Source organism: Varroa jacobsoni, unplaced genomic scaffold, assembly GCF_002532875.2.
Source record: "Varroa jacobsoni isolate VJ856 unplaced genomic scaffold, vjacob_1.0 scaffold_1265, whole genome shotgun sequence".
In the NCBI taxonomy this organism is placed as follows: domain Eukaryota; kingdom Metazoa; phylum Arthropoda; class Arachnida; order Mesostigmata; family Varroidae; genus Varroa; species Varroa jacobsoni.
This window is the reverse complement of record NW_019214167.1, coordinates 2,880-24,949: the sequence shown is the minus strand read 5'-3', so window position 1 is coordinate 24,949 and position 22,070 is coordinate 2,880. Positions and strand designations below refer to the sequence as shown.

Below are 22,070 nucleotides of genomic sequence, written 5' to 3'. Positions count from 1 at the left end.
CACTTGTTTTAACACAAACCGTTCTGCGGAACTTTATTTTAGCTTTGCCCAGTTTTCCACTCGTGCCTTTCCCGTCGATCGTGCGTCCGCTCGCGACCGAACGCTAATTTCGAACCTTATCATTATGCCTTCAGGGTATAATTCACTGGCCGTGTTCCACGCCCCGACAGTCCCATCTAGTTTGCACGTACGTAACATTTAAAGCGATCCAAGCTAACTTCCACTGGAGTTTCTGATCACCTTTTCCATTCACTCCTATACGATTCATATCGAGAATTCGACTCTTGGATCCCATTGGAAAGAACACGGCAGCTGTACCCAGCAACATATGCACAATGTTACTACGGCCACACATGCCTCTAGCCGCGCGAACGGTCAACGATGTACTATGAAGATATTTCCACTATTCTCTTTCATCTATGAATAGAGCTATTTAGAGTAATTAGGGCGCTGGTAATTAATAAGGCGTATGCGTACTGGCTTGTCTGGATGTCTCGTCTTTTTACATTTTGCATTGGTCGTGTGGATCTCCTTCATTTGGCGGGCTATCAGTACTTAGAAGGAAAGCAAAAAAAATGCGAGAGTTATAGCGTGTATTTGTTTTTGTGCTCTTTACGACGACGGTCGCAAGTAAACCGCAAATGCGTTCTCAACTAAGTACACGTTGTTGATCATGCACCAGTTTCTACATTATGTCTATTACCCTTAGAAGAAGTGTATAGTTCACCATCAAGGATTTGTTCGCGTAGAACGGAATGTATCGAGCTGCAAATCTTCGTCTTACTGTTGTCAGCTGTCACAGTATGCTCCCATTCGCTATGAGCGCTATATATAGTTTAACGTAACCCTCGCTTATTTAAGCAAAAGGTGACAAAATGATTTTCATTCAACGCTTTTCTCGCTTGTCCAGTAATAGCTGTGCCATGGCGCCATTGCTGCATCAGATTTCCTCACTATGGCGGAGCACTTCGAGGAGATAGAATCGTAACGACTAAGACGATAAGGACGCAGCGAAAGTGAGGTTGCACTACGTGAACCTACATTGACTGTTGTCACTGTAACGGGAGAAGTTCTGCAGCCGCTGCTAACACTGCGGCCGTATAACGGTTCCAATCGGCCTTTTTAACAGCTTTGCTTCGCAAATAGGCCCCCATGCGCGGCAGGCCACTAAGGTCAACAGGCAGCTGATTGAACGTCGCACTCAGCTCGTAGACACGGAGACCGGTGTGTCGAAAACGTGTTTTCGTGCGTCCCTAACACCAATAGAATAGCCACGCAGTGACAATGCTAAACGGAATCAGAATACAATATGAAGCACGAAACACAATGGCTGTTGAATTTAGTGATCAACCAAGCTAATAGTTCATTATAGACTGGTGATCAGTAGCGGTTGTACGTTAAACGTGTTATCCCTTTTCGTTTCTATACCGCAAGCTAGTGAAAAAAAGCACGTTGTGGACACGCCTTGAACATTTCCCTGGAAAGCTGTTAGCAGTGGTAGCTAGCGATGGATATAAGCAGTACAATTTAGATGCGAGAAAATACTCGAAAAGCACTAACTCTTCCCATTCCGCTTGTATTCAACCTTCTTACACAAACTCCGTACGACACCATTAGAAATTAGCTAGAATTAGCATTTCACCGCGTGATATATATATTGTGCCATGAACATATGTGGGGCAAAATAGGTCAGCGTTTTAGAAAAACTGTTTTCGCCGTATGAAAACGAGCCCGGCCCATGCACGTGTTTCTTTATGATACGATTCTTAAACACTACAGAGTTAATGGCAGCAAGGTCCTATATATAATGTACGCAATATATGCTGCATATATTTGTGTCATACGCTACTACGTAGTCGATTCGAACTATCTGAGGCTCGCAGAGATAGAAGTGGACCTTTGACGATATGCTGGTGATTGATACCGTGAAATGCCTCTACGCATTTCTACGATGGGATAGTCGCCTCGTGTACAATTATGCGTCTACATATGAAACCAGTCGAGGACCATTCCACCCACTACATTAGCAGCGGCAATGCAGAAACGTTCATTTACTCAATAATATATATGATAGTGTTGTTCACGAACGCCACATACTCTGCGTTGGTAGACATCTTTGTCCAGGCAATTTCTTTTATCGCTACTCGACTGAATTAATGGTAATCATATTCATCGCCAAACGAAACGACCTTAATGGCTGCCACCACATCACAAGCAGCAAACAAATTAGAGAAGATTATAACTTTCATAATACTAAACTTACGAAACAGCGTTGATGAAAAAATGTTCGGAGAGTTTATGTACAGTCGTATGTAAACTTCAGTACGTGTATCTGCTCGTCACGGTTAACGTCTGTTATAGGACAGAGCCTCCTGGCTGGTGCAAAGACAGCAGACTATAAACAGAACAGCTCGACAATGTTTACAAATTTACAGTTGTGTGATATATAGATGAGAATTATATAGATAGGTAGCTTTGTCAACTTCTTTCCAACTTTTAATTTTTAACTTTAAAAAAAGACATTTACATTCGCTCTTTGATTAGCATGCCGATACATACGCTGTTAGCGTAATCATGGCATTTTGCTAAACTATAAATCCGCTGGTCGCATAATTGTATAAATAGAAATTGATATCTATATCGCGAATAATAATGAGTTATCTATATGGAAGATAAAAGAGTAGTTACGTAAATACGACCGGGCACAATCAATAAGCAAAATCCCGTTTTCGATTCCATAATTTTTTCTTAGCAAAACGCCTAATAAACAGCAAGATTGTAAAAAAAAAAACTAAATTCTATCGGATTCGCTAGAAGTGAAGTACTTCACTGGTTTCACAGAGTAACGTTGAGATAAATCGTTGATCACGGGATGTTTGAAGGAAAATTTTACCACTTCAAAACATCTTGCCATGATGCGAAGGTTTAAATGGTACGCTTGGCATAGACACATATAGTGGCACGAGAAAGGTAATATAAATGACAAGAACCTTACGCCATCACTTTATAAAATGCTTCTCCTCTAGGCAATTTTACTTTTGCACAAAAACTGCCCACTTAACCGTAAACAACCACATTTCTATTCACATCGTGTCGATACCAGATGCAAAACCAGTATGCCGAATTATATTCCAGTGATAGTTGGACAGAGCCATACATCAACCATCTCAACGGGACCTCACAGGCATCTTTAGGCATGCCTTGAGGGAGAATCAGATTAAAGCAGGACTATAATTGTAATACGTTACTCATTTTGCAGTATAAACACTACCCAGCTCATAAGCAAAATAGCACTATACATTTATTTTACTATGCCCATTTCTTCGGTTTGAGTTAAGGCCGGTAGATTTCCCTTCAACAACCATACGGTTGACCTAATTCGAAAAAAGCCGCCATCACAGAGGACAGAAAGCTGACAGGTCGTCAAAAGCATTCTGCTTTGGTATGCATATCATAGAAAGAATGACATCACCTTTAATGACCCTGTCGCTCTCCTTGATACTGCCAAAGTCACTCAAATACCATGAGCGAAGTACTGACGCAGAGAATGAGAGAAAAAAAGATCATTCTTTGCTAACAAAAGCAACGGTAAAGCAGTTTGCTCAAAAGTGATTTTGTCTTTCGAAAAAGGTATCATAACAAACCATTCAAAGATGAGTTTACAGACTCTATTAATAGAGTCTGAAGAGAAGCTTAATAAGGGAATGGCTTCACTAGCAGCTCGGTTCGTGAATGGCCTACAAATGTCTAGTGTTCGTAAACAATTTTTTTTTGAACAAACGACAGAAGGGGACTGACAGCAATAATTGACAAAATTTCCGCAGGTAGCCTCGAACGGGAACTTTGACTGTGAGCACAGATCCTAAGTCGAAAGCGCATTCATCAACGAGGACAGTAGGTGCCCTTGACGGCATCAGGGGTAGCCGCAAACTCGATGTTTGGTCAGATGAGCGCAAGCGAACGACCGGCGGCTTCGAAGACAACGTTAGACGAAAATAAACAGCTTAATTCTTCACTTGTAGGGCCTGAATCTCGCTGACCTTCAGCTATCCTTTTGATCGCAGTCAGAACAGCGGCGCGTCACGAGGTAAAAAGAGAAGATTCGACTGTACGCATTATGAATGGTTAGCAATCAAACAATCAGTGAAAAGAGTCCGCAGACCATCAGGGTGGACGTCGTCATAGTTTAACTCGACAGGAGAAAATGATCAACGTGACAAAAAAAAAATGCTTACATTTGCTGTTACAGATAACGATGATAAATAGGACTCAATTGCAGTTGCAGTGCTCATCAGCATATTCCTATGTAACTATTACCAGTCTCGTCGCTATGTAATTAGTCACAAATTGCAACAACAGCTTTCGCAGAGAAAAGAAGACTTACAGTAGGACAGGTCGCACCCTTTCAATTGTCGCCCTTTTTCATTACCATAAGATCTAAACCTATCACTATTGTATGATACATTCCTGCCTAATACACCGTAATTCGTACTACCATGTCGCTGTTACAACGTTATAGCTGGACACACACGTGTCATAAGGGTCTTCAACTAAAAATGGCAAGAGCTAGACGATCTTATATATATAGTGCGAAGTGAAATTTTGATGAAGACCTGCTGGCATTATTGAACACGCCGCATCGGTATGGTTAAGACATTCACTGCATTTGGATTCACGTTAGAGTTCACAGAGTATACTCGACGACGCTGTCGATGGAGAAGTGCATAGAGTATGTGTTATAAAAACAGGCACTGACGTAATAGAACTACGACGGCATACCGACCTTGCGAGAGGAGAGAATTTAACTTGTCGCCAGCGATATCAAAGTTTTAAATATCAATTAAATTATATTTTCGTGATACAGCGACAGCTTGTTAGCTTCGTTTTCGTTTATCTCGAACGTTAATTTTTCTATATGAAACAAAGCCAGGTTATCCATATGAACCAACCAGATACGAAAAGCGAGCTCTATAATTTAGAAACTGTAATATGGTATAATATGTTAAAAAAAAAAAAGAAAAAAGCGTTAACAAGAGGCGCACCTCCACCACCTTTCATCTCGCTCATACATAAACTTGGCTTTTTATTGTATTGTCGACTTGAATGACATGTGTATCCTATTGCGCTACTTCTGCATTGGTTCGGCTTATTTAATTCTTCTACTTGCGGAAAACGAAAAAGAGCGCGCAAAAAGTCTTATAAACGACTCCTGAACTGTGTCATTTAAGTAGACTACAGACTTCGTTTTTTGTTTTGTTTCTGTTTCTCATAAGGGGGCCATCTCTAGGGTGACCTATAGCCGATCTATGGCCTATAGCAGATCATGGCACTACAAGCTTTAAGCCTACAGATCCCAAAGCGTCACTTTAATTCCGTCTCACCTTCTCGTTTCCTTACTGCTAGTTCCTGTACATTGTTGCCGCCCACGGGGTTTTTTAATCTAGGATCTACCACTAGCCCTACCACATTCCTCATTTATAGACAGACTATACGCCTGGATATTCTTCGCGTATTCCATTACACAAGTACAGACTGAATAACATCGTAATAGCGATACAACCACTGGGCTGCACGCTTCTTTTGTCTGTTTTACTAATGAACACAGTAAATAACGGTCAGAGACTAAGATGACTTCGCTACTCTATTGTCCTGAACATTTGCCGCTGTCAAGCAGAAGGCCGAGTTTTTTTCTATGGCCTATTTCGTTTAGTGATCTTGAGAGTCTATAAATCGGCAGATCTAGCAGAGTTTTACTAGAGCTTTGGAAAAGTAATGTCTGCGAAGGCGATCTGAGCGTTGGACGCTTGAAAGCTTAGAAGTCAGTTATTTCCTTTACGGAACGAATCTCTTGCATGTCTCTTGCAAAGAAGGAAGCCGAAAAGAAGATTTACCGCTACTTATATCTGCTATCAAGCTAATAAGTAAGCTATGTCCGGTTGTAAAAACAGAATTCGATTCGACCAAAGGTCGACCATGAGCTGCGTGACGTTTCCGGCGATGACCATCAATCAATCATCATCTGCGCCTGGAAGTAGAAAATGATGCAAATAATGGCGTGGCAGTCAATAGATTTATATTCACTAGCTAGAAAGTAATGGCGTCTGGTAGCCTTTGGCCAGAGTTTACTTGCCAACCCACCATTTGCCCTCTCATTTCTAGGGAAAACTTGACTCATGATTCTGTACTGTCTCTTTTCCTTCATTTCCAGGCTTGCTCAATAAAAAAAAATGTAGTTATTGCAGCTGCTAGTGACCACTGTTTGTACCTACTTTCATTCACTATTTGATTATACGGGGGTTACGGGTCCGCACCGTCAGCCTCTATGGCCCATCTAAACAAAACAAATATAGGTCACATTGCTACAGGTTCGAAGCAACTGAAAAGAAATGGCCCGACGTCCGTCGCACATGGTCCCACACTGAAACTGCTTGAAGAGACTTCTATAGATACGTAAACCCGAATATTAATGTAGAACCGATGGGTAAAGGGTTTTTTGATAACAGCTTCTATTCATCACACTTACTAATGAAGTAAACAAATTCTTCCAAATGAAATCAGTGAACGGCAGTAATGTTTTAAACATCCACTTCGTTCAATGGAAAGTGATCGCTGAATTCATTGATTCAGCTCATCTATTCATGAAATCAATGGAAGGTGCATCAAGAAGCCACTAGGCAGCGTTTGAGCTGGTTTAATGTGTATCGCGCTAACAAAGCAAGCTAAATCGTACGAACAAATCCTCGCTCAGTGTTTGTTATTTGGGAAATAGACTAGGTCATTTGAGTGCCCTGAGAGTTATTGCAGTACGAAAACTCAGCTGTTTCATTAACTTACTGGGCAATCAAATAGTAACCTAGATATTGTTGAACTCGTATCAAAGCCTACATAAATATGGCTACTGACAACCCAAGCTAACAGACGGTATCAATACATGGTTGTACAAAGCGTAGTTGTGAATACAGGCCGAGCTACAGGTTCATATCTATCCACTTGCATCCTCTCTAGATTCTTTAGTCCTCTTGCAATTATTTGTCCTTTTTATTTAATGCTATTTCGGAACTCTTCGCTATATTTATCGTCTTCAGACATCTGGTCAAAAGCTTCCAGCTTGTACAAAATAGCTGCTTATGATGTGTTCTACTTCACTAGTTAAATTAGCGCACGGCGCGCAACTCGACGCTGTAATTTTGACTTGAACGAACGTTAAAGTTCCGTTTAGATCAAACGGTAACTTCGATTACGTGCTGCAGCTGCGCTCATCGGCTGCAGCTGTTTGTTTCACATTAAAAGTAAAACAGGGTGAAATAAGCGTTAAACGAGAAACTAAGCACATCTAAAAACAAGGAGAGAACTCCTGGAAAATGGAAATTTTACAGTGTTGAGTAATACCACCGTTAGTCGAGCACAGTAGGCTCTTCACGCCTATATCATTGATAGATCGAACCATAGCGAGGAAACGCTTACATGAAAGTAAGGATCACCAATAGCTTGATCAATAATGAATTCACGAGCAATTTTGGTTAACATATCCGAAATATAAAGCTTACCTATATGTTAGAATTTAAATGTGTAGATTGACATAAATGCTTCTATATTTGGACTACATCGGATCTACTATAGAATTAAACAAGTGCATTTAACGAGGGCAGAATCAAAATGATGTAGGTTGCTCCTCGGTGGACAATAAACTAAAATATGTAAAAAAAAAATGTGAGTATATCACAAAGTAACAAAGTAGCGGTGTCACGATGATTTGCGAAGTGATTTGAATAGAGCTGTAATAAACAATACGCCCAAACAAAGTACACTCGAGTAGGTTTAGCACCGAGCAGAAATTGTGTCCTAACGTCGTATCTGAACTATCAGGACATGACAACGAATTGCAATAATAACACGAACAGCTGCGCCTGCTTAAACCTACTTTAAACTCACGTCCTATTAGAACAACTATTAGAACGCCGATGAAATGCCCGCGATGTCGAACTAATGCAGTCCAATGCATTACATACCTACCTGGCCATATAACCTGTAGAAAGCAGCCAGCAGACACACACGCAAAAGCTTTGCCTTCCACGAGCGTCGCCACAACAATGCAGCAGTCAGTTCGTGACGTTTATGGTGCATTCGGCTCAAAGAGAAAAACCGTTGAAAAATAGTAACCAGCGAAGCACTACTTTCACGGTTAGAAGCTGCAACAATAGTTTCCCTTTGGAAGCTAGGGGCTGCCACTGTTGTTATCGTTATTATTGTAGTGGGACGGCCGCGTCTATTCCGACAAGGCCACGGTGCAGGCAGGCGATAGCGGCGCCGTCGGTGATGGCGCCGGCAGCAGAATGGTGACAAGCCAGCAGGCCGATCAAAAATCATTTGGCAAGGCAATGGAATGGATAGCTTTGAACTCCAGCTGACAATCAAACACTTTTGTAAGCTACATTCCCTAGTTCTGTGTGATAATCGTAAATACTATACTCTGTATTATCCGCAGTAACAGTAGACTTAAAATAATACCAGAGATGGGACGCTTTTAGCGTATACATACTGAGTGATCTCACTTCTTGGGAAAGAGAGAACGGTCAGATAGAATCACTTGCATTTGTTTCTGTGGCGCTCTTGATTTTTCCGCTGTTGCCATGTAGGAGCAACGGCAGCGCCGAAAAACCTAGCCAAGATTGCGCGCGCTATGGGTTATGCTGCTACAAGTTCCGCTCTTGTTTTCGCTATCAACGTTGTTTAATCTTTAGCCGTTAGCGTTCCCCGTAATCTTGTTGTGGTATAACGTGAACGGAATGACCGTGCCGCTGCCGCCGTTGCAACAAAACTACCTGCCAGTTGATAAGAAGTCAGGCGCCAATAAACTATAATTACTTAATAATGAACGCAATACAATAGAATTGGCTGTTTATGTTGTACATGATAATTAGTTGCGGGCTTGGTCTTCGTTAACTAGGCTACATTATTGTGCTAAATAGCAAACTTACCTACTTTCATGTTTACAGACACATACGATGTTGTTAATGTTACACAGTGATACAATCGCTATCACTCCGGCAAACATTAAAGCGAGACAGAGAGAGAGAGAATGACACGATGTTCTTTCTGCAGACCAATAAAGAACAGAGACTGTCGCCCTCACACACAGTCACAGTCATGAATCTCAGTGTCGTGCATTGCAGTTGTAGCAGCTATCGAGCCGCCGTCGCATACGCCTATTAGAGAACCGCCCTTGCAGGTAACAGTCTTAATAAAAAACATACGTACGTAATATATCAAACTACAAATATTGTTGGGTCCGTTGTGCGTCTACGTGTGCGCTTGAAACTAAGAAATATTCACATAGATAGAAATTTTGTGCTTATCTAACAGATTGACGCTATTCCTTTTGTTATTACGTCGTCTGCGTCGACAAATGGATAAGCTAACTTTGACGCATTCTGCTAGCTAGACCCCTCCTTTCTTCGACGACAAAGCTAAAGCCATTCCAGTTGTTCGTTCGCTTGCTTATCTGTTATCGAATCGCACAATATGTCGATCAGAGATACATACACAGACAGGTGATAGCGTTACAGTAGTAATGATAATGAATAGAAAGCAAAAACGGATGCATGCCGTTATAAATCACTATGTACTTACTTAAAATATGTTTTAATTAAGCTATGACGTGTCGACACAAGCCTTCGGCTATTCAAAGCTAACCGTGTGGTGTGTTCCGTACGCGTAACCGACTGATTCTGGCTAAAAGAAGTCGCCGTGAGCCACCATTCTAGCTAGAACTGTTTTATCCTATATGTTACTATGTAGGCTCAGGTCCAGAATACAAATCCCGTATAATATACAAGCACATAACATACATGTTGAGCTAAGCCCAAAATTACTCTCTTTTCCTAGACGTGCTTTTAGATGCAATAAAAATATTGTATTTTTCTGCTAGTTGTTCACGCTTATCTTACTATCTGAGTCAAGACCTACTATTATCCGTATTGCACCTGAACGTCACGCGAGCGTCCACACTCATCTCCGGGTATGCCGCGAAGCATCGTGGTTTGTTGCCGTATCGCTCTGCACGAGCGTTTCCTACAATTGAGGAAACAGTACATTACTTCTAACATAATATCTTGTTTAATAGGTGCAGCAATAACAGCATCGTTTGGCATTAAGAAAGGCCAAACGCATGCGCAACAGATTTTCATTTCAGGCTTGCCAACGCAAGCCTTTGACGCAAGTCAAAGGCAAAAGTTCACAACTAATACAATGCGTTACTGTACGTTCTTCTCGTCATAATTAGCCTTTGCTATTTCTATCCTGTGCTAAGAGATCGAATCTGACGCCTTTTGGTGCGTGGTTTGTATCTGCGTGTCGCAGAAGTCAGGCCTCGCGGAATTCAGTTCTATAGTAAGGTTCTGCTATCTAAACGTGTATTAATCGGGAAGCATTTCCACATTGATATTTTTTGTGAATGATAAGCCTAGCGCTTATTAATGATTGATGGCTGAATGAGTTAGTTGTTCTACGGGATCGAACTAATGAAAGCTTTCTGCAGAAGACAAAGCAGAGGCTGAAAAGTGCGCGCAATGATGTCCACCAACTTCACGACCGGTATCAGCAGAACAACTTCCGTTGTGGTAAGCTCACTCGTAGAGTAAAACTGTTCTCATATGATGGCGCTTCCACGCTTGCTTCGTGAGATCCACAAATACTTAACACTACTTAACAACAGCCACAAACGCCTCATCGTCTGTTATATTTCATGCGCAGTTTGGGCGTTCTACATCGATGACTAACGATTACTCTGACTGTACGCAAACGAAACGACTAGGTCGGGTGCGCATATAAATTAGATTAGAAATAAATAGCATTGATGACTTCACTGTCCCTAAGTCACGATGATCAGGGTTATTAGAGAACGCGAATTTGTTATTGGTCAGTAGACTTCAACACCATACACCCGCGACAGTCATTGCTACGCAATGGGTTTTGGCATGACAATAATGAGTGTGCGTTGCATCGCCTGTTCTTCCGAATGCGTGCACGTCGATGCTTCTAGTCAGAATCGTGGCGGACTTGCACCCTCTGAAACTTGAATAAGGATCGGTAATACAATGTATTCGGACGCAAAAGTCCAATCTGTAACCTAAATTGTGCTGCCATCAAATGCATATACCGGCTGGATAAATCCTTTCGGAATACAATATTTACGACAAAATTTGAAGATTTCAATAAGCTACAGCTATGCGTCGGTTAATAAATTACTCAGCGCAATGTCTGACTAGTTAACACACGCGTCTGCCCTGTAAATTGATTTCGGTCCACTAAACATTTTTCTATACCTATGCCCTACCGAGATTAAGCGTTAGGTTCATTGATTCATCTGAAAATACATTGGCGAGTCACTGCCTATGTCTGAGATGCGTAAAAATCATCTGCAGTTACAGCACTAATGACGGAGCGAATGACAACAGTTTTCCCCTAAAAATTGTACCAACATTCTAATTCATTTTGACCAGGCCACGTCGCCATGGAAACCTTAAGCTCAACGACCTGTCAAACCAGGAGCAACGCTGGCAAAGGATATTGTCAAACAGAACAGAATTCACTTGTCAAATTTGTTCGGTGTTCATATCTCTTAAAATGTCACCTAATGCTATTGGTACCTCTACAATGATTATCATAGACAACAAAGCATTTCGATGTTATATTGGGTCCTCGATGTAACGACAGTAACGTCACCTTGCCAGTGGTCTCTTTTCCGGCAGTGTCCTCCACGCCATTAGCGCCCCTTATCGAGGAGTCGACAGCAGCCCCCGCAGGTGAGAAACACCAGAATTAGCAATGATTCAAGCGAACATGCTACTCTCTAAACATCGGAATATATTTTGCGACGGTCGACCACCGGTAGCTTCTGATGTGGCGCGTCAGTTAAGAAATGCCGGCTAGTATAGATCTCTCTGCATACGATAATGTGTATGACGACGAGTCTCAACGGCTACAGTGGCAGTCGAAACCAGCGCGGCGACGGTTGAGCAATCGCAGGTGTGCCGGTCAATTTAATCTGTGAACGGTCACTTGGCTGCCAATGCGCCGGCAGTGGAAAGCTTATGTCCGCCTATGCTATATAAAGCATTAGAAGAGTATGTGCGCGTGTGAGTGTGCGGGCGGCCCGCTGGCCCCATGTTACGAAGGCTCTTCTAACCGGACAGGTATGGACCGTTCTGTTCGAGCTTGGAAGGTCGAAGAAAATGTCGAAAATACGATGTCAATTTGACGTGGCCGTGAGGCCGGTCGTGCTAGTAGCAGCCGCGTAGTCATCGATATATGTATGGGGGAACTGGTGATGACAGACATTTATTCAATGACATTCGCTGCTTTTCAAAGTGATCGATTTGTGCTAACAACAATGACAACAACAATAAGAAACAGAAAAATGGAGAGTCAATGAACGCAATCCAAGGACAAGCGAATAAAAACAAAGCAAAAAAGGTATATTCTCAGGATCCCTCGCTCTGCGAACAACTTTACAGCTTTACTTTAACGACTTCGACATAGTTCTCATCGATGCTACCTGTTCCTCAGAAAAAGCAAACGTTGTCGCTTTTTCGAGGAAAAAGTAACTGCAGCAACTCGAGGAGATCTATCAGCATCGAATGAAGCGTTTTTCTCTGTCTATATTTGCAGCAAGACGGCAATAAAGCCAGCTCGCCGAACCGTGACCGGGACAGCGGCAGTAAGACACCGAGAAGATATCGGTAGCGTCAGCAACGAAGCCTTTGTGAAGTCCCTGGACCTGCCCCTGTTACCCGTACAGACTAGGGCGGTCTATGGCAATGTCGTCCAATAGCGGCGGGCAAAGAAGAAAAACTGGAGTAATGAAGGAATCGACGAGTCGTGAGACACAGGTAATTCAGGAAAGGCATTGAAGAACAGAAACTCAGTCGAAGGAATGTGCCGTCAATGGAACATGGAGAGACGAGAGCGGTGGAGACGCTGTCCGTCTGTTCTTTAACCTTATATTAAAGAAAATAGTTGAGCATGATGCGATCTTTTTCGAGAAGTTATTTTTCGACTTGTTGATTTAGGATGATTTGTTTCAAATTGTGTCACATTCTACAATGCATGAATGCAGTTCTTGGTGGGCTCAGCACGGTAACGTTATAGCACGTCGCGACAAAATAGCGCCATCTCACAGTCTACTAGTGGTTCAACCCGTTAAATACAATAGTTGTCTGTTGGTAACGGTCAAAATCGACGGTTAGTTTAACCCTTTATCTGTATGTATATGCTCAGATACGAACGAAAAGCTCATACGTGATAACTGCTAAAGCCCGACTTGGTTTCTGCGTATGTACCTGCTTATTCCTATAACATGACCATGCACAGCATCGGTAGATGTATGAACACACACCCACACACAACGAACGGAAACATACGTCAATGACACAGCATCACTGTCCGAACGTCTTGAGCCTGGCTCCAGCGACGGAATGACTCTAAGCGATGGCCATAGCAATGTTGCTCCCCTTCGCTCTCTCTCCTCCCTCTATTTGATCTTTGTGGATCCCTTCCTTTCATTTTGGTCGGCCTGTCGTTAAGTTGCTGGAAGTGACTGCACGCTCCGCCATCATCGAAGGTGACTCGGCTGCCACATAATAAGTCATCCATTTACTTGTGTCGCTCAGCCGGACATAGCATTCGCACCGCCGCACCAGTACGTAGAATAATACATCTCAGTGGTTACAAAAGCAATTTCCATATTGGGGTGGATTGAGCCGAGGCTTCTGGAGGGACGCTTGAGCGACGCTGGTAGACAGCGCGGACATCTCACGTAATAGTATACCTCGTTTGTTTGTTCATTGCTTCGCAAACAATCGCTTGCTGGTGACAAGAGGGCTCATTCCCCGTCACAGTTATTACTACTGCTGCTACTACTGCAGCAGCGGCTGCTCGCGTCCATCGCCGATCCGACGGCCACACGTCGCTGTCGCATTGTGGGTTTTTTATAGTTTGCCGTCCGCCAGAGTTGGTGGGGCCGACAGCGACGGTGGAGACCGTTTCAAATGGCTGAGCGGCCGCAAAGGCCGAAACAACGGGGGCAAAAATACTTTAACGGAAACCTACCTGTAATAGGATTTCAATATGTCGCCACGGACTTTTACGGTAACGAATGTGTCCGACCGAGGACGAACAGTCGGCATTTGATCGACCATCAAAAGATTTGAAGAACAAGAGCGGCGACACGAGAACAGGGGGAATCGGAGGGTGAGAAAGCAAACACCGAACAAGCAACGACCAGTTTCAGGGCATCGATCGAGCCTGATTTTCCTCAACTAACATCGCCACAACTAACTAATGTCAATTATTGCTAAGTATGTTGTCGCCAGATCGCAGCAGTAGTAATACTACTGTACATAATAAATAGTTAATCGCAAGGTTAAAGTTGTTGTTGTTGCCGCTGCCTTGAGTAGTGTTGCAGTTGTGCTTCCTTCTACTGACGTTGGCCATCAAAATGGCGGCCTGCGGTTCCTTTACTGCAAACGCTTCAGTCATGCGTTAAGTGATTCCAGAATCGAGATAAAAATGGCGACGGCTTATTATCATAGGTGAGAAGGGCCATTCAGAGCAAAAAGAAAAGAATCTGTGGGTTACTATTGGGATGATACTACTATTCTAAAAAGATTACGCTATATTTACTGGGCTAATTGATATCTTTATTTGATATTTCATTAAATAAGGAACTTCCGAGAAAATTAGTTGGAATATTTTTTTAATAGTTAAGAAACTAAGAATATGGCTATAACAATGAGTGGTTCAATTGCGCACCATCTTCACTACCACTGTACACAACCGCATTAATTTATAAATTCGATTTATCGTCGTTTATCTTCTCCAGAAAATATGTTCTATAGAACCAACAGCAGCTAACAACAGTATGAAATGCTAAGCTACTCAGAAATCATTTTCTCCCGTTGACACTGCAAGACCTAAGCAGCTTAACGCCAACGCAACGCTGTTTTTTTTTTTATCGCAAGCTCCTATCGGACCACATCGTCGTCAATACGCGCAACACTGGTCTGTTTCAGCAAAATTGGCTTGGCCAGCAGCTCTGCTTATGTAAGATTCATATGTACGTCCTTACGAGTATTAGTCCATCATCCTAGGTGCGGTTCTCGGGGTCTGGCGATTGATTCGTCCGAAATCTACACAAATGTTAGCAGAATATCTGAGCATGTGCTTCAGGTTTAAATTTTCAGTGTTGACAAGTGCATCCCCGATAATCACACGTAATAATCGAAATGTAAATATTTACTTAATTTATAATTTTTTTCAACACTTTTATACATATCTACTTTAGTCCCGTTTAGTCACATCAAATGAAATTAACACAAACTAGCCAACACGTAACTTACGTAGTAGTAGTAGTACGATGATGTCGCCGACCAATCAACCGAATCGGTGACGTTGTTTCAACCGTTGATTCTGCAACTCTAGTTTTCCATGGCCCTTTCTCGAAATAAAAGCCATCACCTTCTGTATGCACTTCACTCGTCGTTTATAACATTATAATTCTGTTTTCATCGTACTTCCAAAAGAACTGTTTCACGAAACGATCGGTCACTATGGCTCCGTTTTTGGCGCCAGCTTCAGACACCTTTGGTTCGTACTTCTTAACGCCGTTACCGACTGTCCTCGCCAATAATGTCTGTTAACAGTAGCGGAATAGCTAATGGCTTTATAGCTATTAATTGGGCAGAACTGCTTTTCTTTTTTCCCCGATCTTTGCTCACAGGCGCGATTCGCTCAAGATACGATGATATTTCGTCCAACGGTGATGAAAGTAGCGATGGCGGAAACGCACGCTTTACAGAGGTCAGACTGTTTGTTGAAAAACGACATACACACGAGAGTAGGTAAAAGTGGCTCGTGCAGTCCGATGGGAAACGTATTGATTTGGTTCCCTCTGGCTTTCTATCTCAGAATTCGCGTGCGTTGCAGGTACTCGATTTTGAGTTCGAGCAATGAACTATGAGGCGGCCAGCACCTCGATTTGCTTCCTTTTGCTTAATTTTTATTGGCAAAGTAACACGATAATTTACTAGAGACTTACTACTCTTCACCAGCCATCTGCAAAAACTGCAGCACAACAACCATAAATCTGAGTGGCGGCAAAATATATACGGGGTACAACCATCGAGAATTAAGGGTAGCGACTTTGCGACAGATATAATTGGCCTTGCTTAATGATCGAGTGAGTTTATGGCTAAACAGAACTCTGGAGATACGAATGAGCGAAATCTACGGTAAAAGTGGCACCACTGGCAAACATTTAACCGGCGGAATAACAAGGATAACTCGATGCTGCTTCCGCGCTAATGAAGACCATTTATAATATAGTTGGTGTTTCTTTACAAATATACTAATCGTGCTGCCTGCAGCTGTTTAGTTGACAGTGATTTTACAATAGGCATATATATATATATATATAGATATAGAGATATTGATATATATATATATATATATATCGCTCACCAAAGTATCGCTCACCTATATATGTATATAGGTGAGCGATACTTTCTGCGGCCTTCAATTTCTGACCGCCTTTCATACAGTTGTTTTCGACTCTACTGGTACTAGAAGTGGCCTATTGTTGTCATAGCTACGCAATGAGGATGAAGGAGCAGAAGTCACGTTGTCTGAGTGGTGAGTACCCCAGGTAGACCACTTTCTAGAAGAATTCTACACATAGAGCTCAACAAAGAGAGCAGTTACATAGAATAATCATATGAACAAATATAGTCTGATACGATCAATACTCAAACCGTTCTAATTGTCCTACTAGTAGCAGCAACGCTCCAGCTCATTCTGTTTACGCTGGTGTTCTTGATGGCCAAAGGAGTTCGACCGTTTTCGGTCAATCAGCCCGCGGACCGCTGGTTCCAGTCGTACACAATGTGCGTATCTGTTTGTGCTTTTTACAGGGTGGGGAGCAGTTCATCAACAACAGCACAGACACGCTCACTCAGTGGTGATTGTACTATTTTTAGTCGCTGTTCACCGTTCTTTCCTATCGCATGACTACACTGTAAATGTAGCCCCTATCGTAGCTACCTCATACAACTTGACGACTGTCGCAGCAGCATCTCCTACAATGCTGCTACCATCGTCACCACTTGTCCCTACTGTTGTCTGCCGTTTTTGATTGGTTGCCCGACCGCTTGTACATCATTCTCCTCTGCCTTCTCTTCTTCTCATGTCCTGAGGTTCCTAGGTCTTGTCCTACACTACACCACGACCATGACACTGCCTAGCCAACTAATCGTCGTATCTTTGCTTGCTGCTCAAACTGGAGTCCGCCTGCTGCTGCTGCTACCGCCGCGGCTGCTGCTGCTGGTACTGTCGTCCGTTGTAACGAGCGCCAGCGCTGTTCTCAGCGAGCGCAGCAGGCCACAGCTCACCCGACTCTGCTATCTTTACGACTGCTAAACAACGGACCAACGATTGAGCGGGCCAAACCAACGTTGGCCACCATGGACCGCACCGATGGATTAACTAAGCAACACGGGACGACGACAGGCCGATACCGATCGGACGGACGGACGGACAGACAGACAGCGGACACAGACGGCGCCAGCGGACTGGATCTTGCGAGAGCGAGGGAGAAAACGAAGCACAGACCCACAGAACACGACTATCCGAGCACTACTTACTCAGTAACGCAACGGACAGCTATTTACACAGTATAACAAGTCGAATGTCTGCTTGCCGCTGCTACTGTTGCTGTACGTTCGTCTGCTAGTAAAAAGCCGTGCTATGCCCTATTCGGCGGCCAGCCAGCGCGATGTTGTCAAGCGTTAAACACGGTTGCCAACCGTCGCGTGTCTTGCACATTGTCTAGCGCATGTGTGGGTAGAGGGAGAAACCTAAACGAATGGATGTATTCTGGGCGACTGTCGTGCGCAGGGAAGTGGCATGAATGGGTGACGATTGGCGGCTGATTCGAAACGAGGTCACTGCACGAGAGACTGGGACGGTACCGCGCAGTGCAGCAAAGCCTGTGGAATGAAACGAAAGGTGAACAAAGATCGAGCCGTCGAAAGCTCGAGTGCGACGGACATACAGGCAAAAAAGGAGATGCATTAATAACATGAAAAGGAAAAATAGGTGTCTGCTTACACATTAAATGAATTCACAATCTTTGCACACATTAATCTGTTCATTCGTTCGTCATTAATAACACGTGTCGGGCTAAAAAATTGCATGAGTGCACACATCAAGACAGAATTCGTACAAGCCATAGTCTAGCAAATGAAATTCCATAAATCCTTAAAAGATAAAAAGAAAGACTTAAATATGATTTTTCAATACTGTGTTCATGATAGCGTTTTGCTTCATGTCGAGCGAAGCTCTCATTTATAAGTCCTTTTTGTCAAGGATACGTTAACGTAGAACGTTATAAACGTGTCGCCTCAAATCTGTGCTTCCGCCTGACGCTTGATCGAAAGCGTTCATATCTGAATATTAATATTTAAAATAAATACAAGCAGTTAAACTTCAAATGTAGAAGGCTTCTAAGTGACTTCTTTCCTATTAAATTTCACATGTCATTCAATGTATTACACGGCGATTATAAAGTTTTATTAACCGCTACTTTCCAGTGACAAACGGCATTAAGTTTTTATTCTAATGCTTGAAATTATTAGGCCTGTAAAAATCCAACAGGATTCAATTGTTCCATAAGTATCTTGTATATACGATTTGATATCGCATTGTTTCAAAGTAGAAATGCATTATAGCATGTACTTTTTTAACAAGCAACCAAATAAAATAAAAAGATTCTCGCTAAAAGCCCAATCACCTTATCAGGCTATTTAGTGCTGAATTACGGCTGACGGTAAACCTTTATCCGTGTCCACAGTTTTTTTCTTTTCGAGAAACCCGAGTTAGCGGGCTACATCTATTGTTCATCTTCGGAAAGTATTTTATGCTTCTGATGTCCATTGTAAGTATTACTATCACCTTATGTCCGAACGTACTCAATGCAACCACCACCGAATTTGATTCTCCTCCGGGATCACGCTATTCTTACGCCTAATGCCTTTCTGGTTGGCGGTAAAGATTAGCCATACCTCGTCTATGCTTCAGGCGGATTCTTGTTAATTAGAAATCCGCAAATGCCCATAGAATACATCAGACGCATTTCTACATGCCCTGGAATCACTTTACTAGGCAGTCATTTTTCAATCAATTTCCACATCCCTAGTATTTGGATTTTAGTTATGTATTACGCTACATGTAAAGTGCCAGTTTTGACCGTCAAAGACCTTACACTTTAAGCTCTGTTCTCCTAAAAAGCCCCGTGAATTGCAGTAATGTGTTGTTGTGCTGCGAGTCACGACATCTGATCACCTCCTCACTGATCTTTAACACTTCAATTATTGTTCTTGCACCATTTGCAAGTTATGCTTTCATTTAAGCTTTCTTTGCCTGATGTCATCACTAGCCTTCAATGAATTTGCACAGCACTGTGGTCTTCGAAGAACAAAACCTTAACCACTGAACGCTGATTTTCGCGACCAAAAAATATTTTTTTTATTGTGAACTCGTTTATCCTTGATTTACTCAACCGGTTTACACTCACACGTTGCTATAGGACTAAGGTATTTACAGACTGAACTGCGTTTGTTAGAGGCGCTCAGTTCAAAAAGCTTTTAACTTCAAACTCCGCCAAATTCGTTTAATACTGTCGCTTATGAAGCGAGAAACGGTTACCTTTTCTGCAGTAAAAAGAGCATCAGACGGCGCGCGCGCCACTCTCTGAGCTCGCCAAAACGCGGTCTATAGTCACTACACAACGCTGAATAATTTATTTGATCTATTATTATATGCGGAAATAACCAATATGCAGACACAGCTAAAGTACAGATTCTGAAATTTCATTAACATTATCGTATCACAAGTATAACGTGTACTCAGACAAACCCTGCTGTCACCTCGCAAGTGGGGTTGCTGAAGCTTACACAGATTTAATGACATCGCTTGACTGACTGTACGTATGAAGGTGTGAGAGCTCAAGCTGCTGGCAGTGCGAGTCAACAATCTCTGTTCTGCATTAGCGTAGGTTTAACAGATGGTCCTGCCTTATTTTTTTGTGGTAGAACGACTAGTACCAGTTGGGTCTTGACTACTTTAAGCTTGCCACACACTTGCCCAGTCTAGCCCTTTCCAAAAGCGACAAAAGAACCCTCACTGGCTAAAGGCCCGCTAGTCGTTGCCCGAAGGTCGGCTACAGTCTCGCAGCCCACCCAAACGTCTCAGAATCACTTATGAGTCTACGAAAATCAGCTCAGCGACTTCCGTCGCTGAGAAGATCGACCAAACGCAATCGAACGATGCGCACACTGTTAGTACTATGGTGTATCGCAGTAGGACAGCAGCAATGCACGGCTTCATGTCCACACCCTGGATCACCAAAGTTCGGACGCCTAATCAACGCGACATGGACTCGCTTTCCACGAGGGCATTCTATCGAATATACCTGTGACGAGGGGCAAGTCCTATTCGGCGAGCCTCGCAGACTGTGTACAGAGTCTGATCGTTGGGAACCACCTGAAGTACCGCAGTGTCTCAACAATCTTGTCGCAGTTAAAAACGATCTCAAGATCCAACATAACCGAGATGGATCGGCCGAGATCCTTAAGTCGTTTGATAAAGATTATTGTCAGAGCATCGGCGGGATTGAATACATTTGGAATGTGACGTTGTTAGAAAGCGCATTGGTCACCAATCTCGAAGTGCGTTTTCGACAAACACCTGAAACTCTGGCTGACGAAGAGGCTGTCGGCCAGGGTAAGATAGAGATGGAAGCATGGATGGAAACACCAACCGAAGATGACCCAGACGCCGGTCGGGTCATGTGCGATTCGGTAACAGTTCTCGTCCCGATGCGGAAGAACAGCTTTCAGCTTGTATGTAACGGAAATGGCACGGTGGTCAATCTTAAACTCGTTGAGACATCAGTGGCAGCCGTAACCGTCGACATCTGCACAATTGCCGTACTGTCCCCCGATACAATGCCACCGAAACTGTGCTACAACCCAAATAATAAGGACATTATTATCTCGACAATGGACAATATGTGCTTCTATCTGAACACAAAAAGGTTCAATGCTAACAACTCAGCTCTGATGTGCAGCTCGATCCATGCTGAGCAACTCTCCAGGGAGGAGGTGATGCGTCGGCCGAATCTAAAATACTTTGTTCATACATTTCTTGCGTACGTCAAAAAGGACGAAATCGAAGTGTTCTTTAGGTGTCCCGCAGACAACCGAAGTTGTGCCACATTTAAACTCGACACCGATATCGACACGATGGAAAAGGTCGGCAAAATCGAAGCAGAGAAAGCGAACGTTGAACTGCAGGTGCTCTGCAAAGCTCCTCCTATACATTGTGGTGTACCATTCGTAGCAACTGCTGCAACCAAGTCGAAAGTTGAGGGTATCTGGGAACGCCAGCTCAAAACAGGTTTCATTCCTGAGTATCCCGTGGGGGTTAATGTGACCTACAGCTGCTGGAAGGGCTTCACGATGGTGGGGCCTGAACGAATTACTTGCTTAGAGAACGGCGAATACGACATGGAGCCTCCGCTTTGTGAATGGATCCTTCCGGTAACCGAAACATTTATGGCTCTCATCGTCTTTGGCACCATGCTGTTGATCTGGATCTGCATCGTTCTCAAGGAAATCTTCATGAACTGGCTTTTTCGACGCGCCATCGAATTAAAAAAGTGAGCCTTCGTTAGTGATAATAGCAATAATGCCAACACAGTGCAAGATTCAAAACATATATTTACTAGTCGTAGCAGAAATTTGCTCCCACCAGAAATTTAACCGAAGTGGGTTCTGCTGACTGGTTTTCCCAACAAACCCGCTGCTAATCTCAACAATAGTAACTTCTTGAACTCCTCATTTTTTTTAATTGTTTAATTTGCTGATTATTAATATCTGATAATAAATTTTGCCCACACTAGATTTGAATTAACATGGCAGTATGCTTGGTAGTCAAGTCTACCATGGCAGCATGCT

General features: G+C 42.9%; 2 protein-coding genes across 10 annotated transcripts in view; one reads left to right on the top strand and one right to left on the bottom strand.

Moving 5' to 3' along the window:
- Positions 1–18,583, bottom strand: part of LOC111268215 (uncharacterized) — a 60,306-nt gene extending 41,723 nt beyond the window's left edge. For 3 of the 9 annotated variants that reach the window (XM_086971597.1, XM_022847048.2, XM_022847049.2), the window contains exons 1-2: positions 15,399–16,802; positions 9,967–10,071 (exon numbers count right to left, since the gene is read on the bottom strand). The gene's annotated coding sequence lies outside the window, so the exon portion shown is untranslated. The other 6 variants (XM_022847046.2, XM_086971593.1, XM_086971592.1 and 3 more) reach the window with 6 other exon arrangements.
- Positions 18,584–20,268: 1,685 nt separating this feature from the next.
- On the top strand, positions 20,269–21,773 carry LOC111268219 (uncharacterized; the record flags this gene model as incomplete). Its single annotated transcript, XM_022847067.1, is given in 1 exon segment — positions 20,269–21,773. A coding segment is annotated over 1 exon segment (1,461 nt), but the record flags the coding sequence as incomplete, so codon positions are not given.
- Between the last annotated feature and the right edge of the window lie 297 nt (positions 21,774–22,070).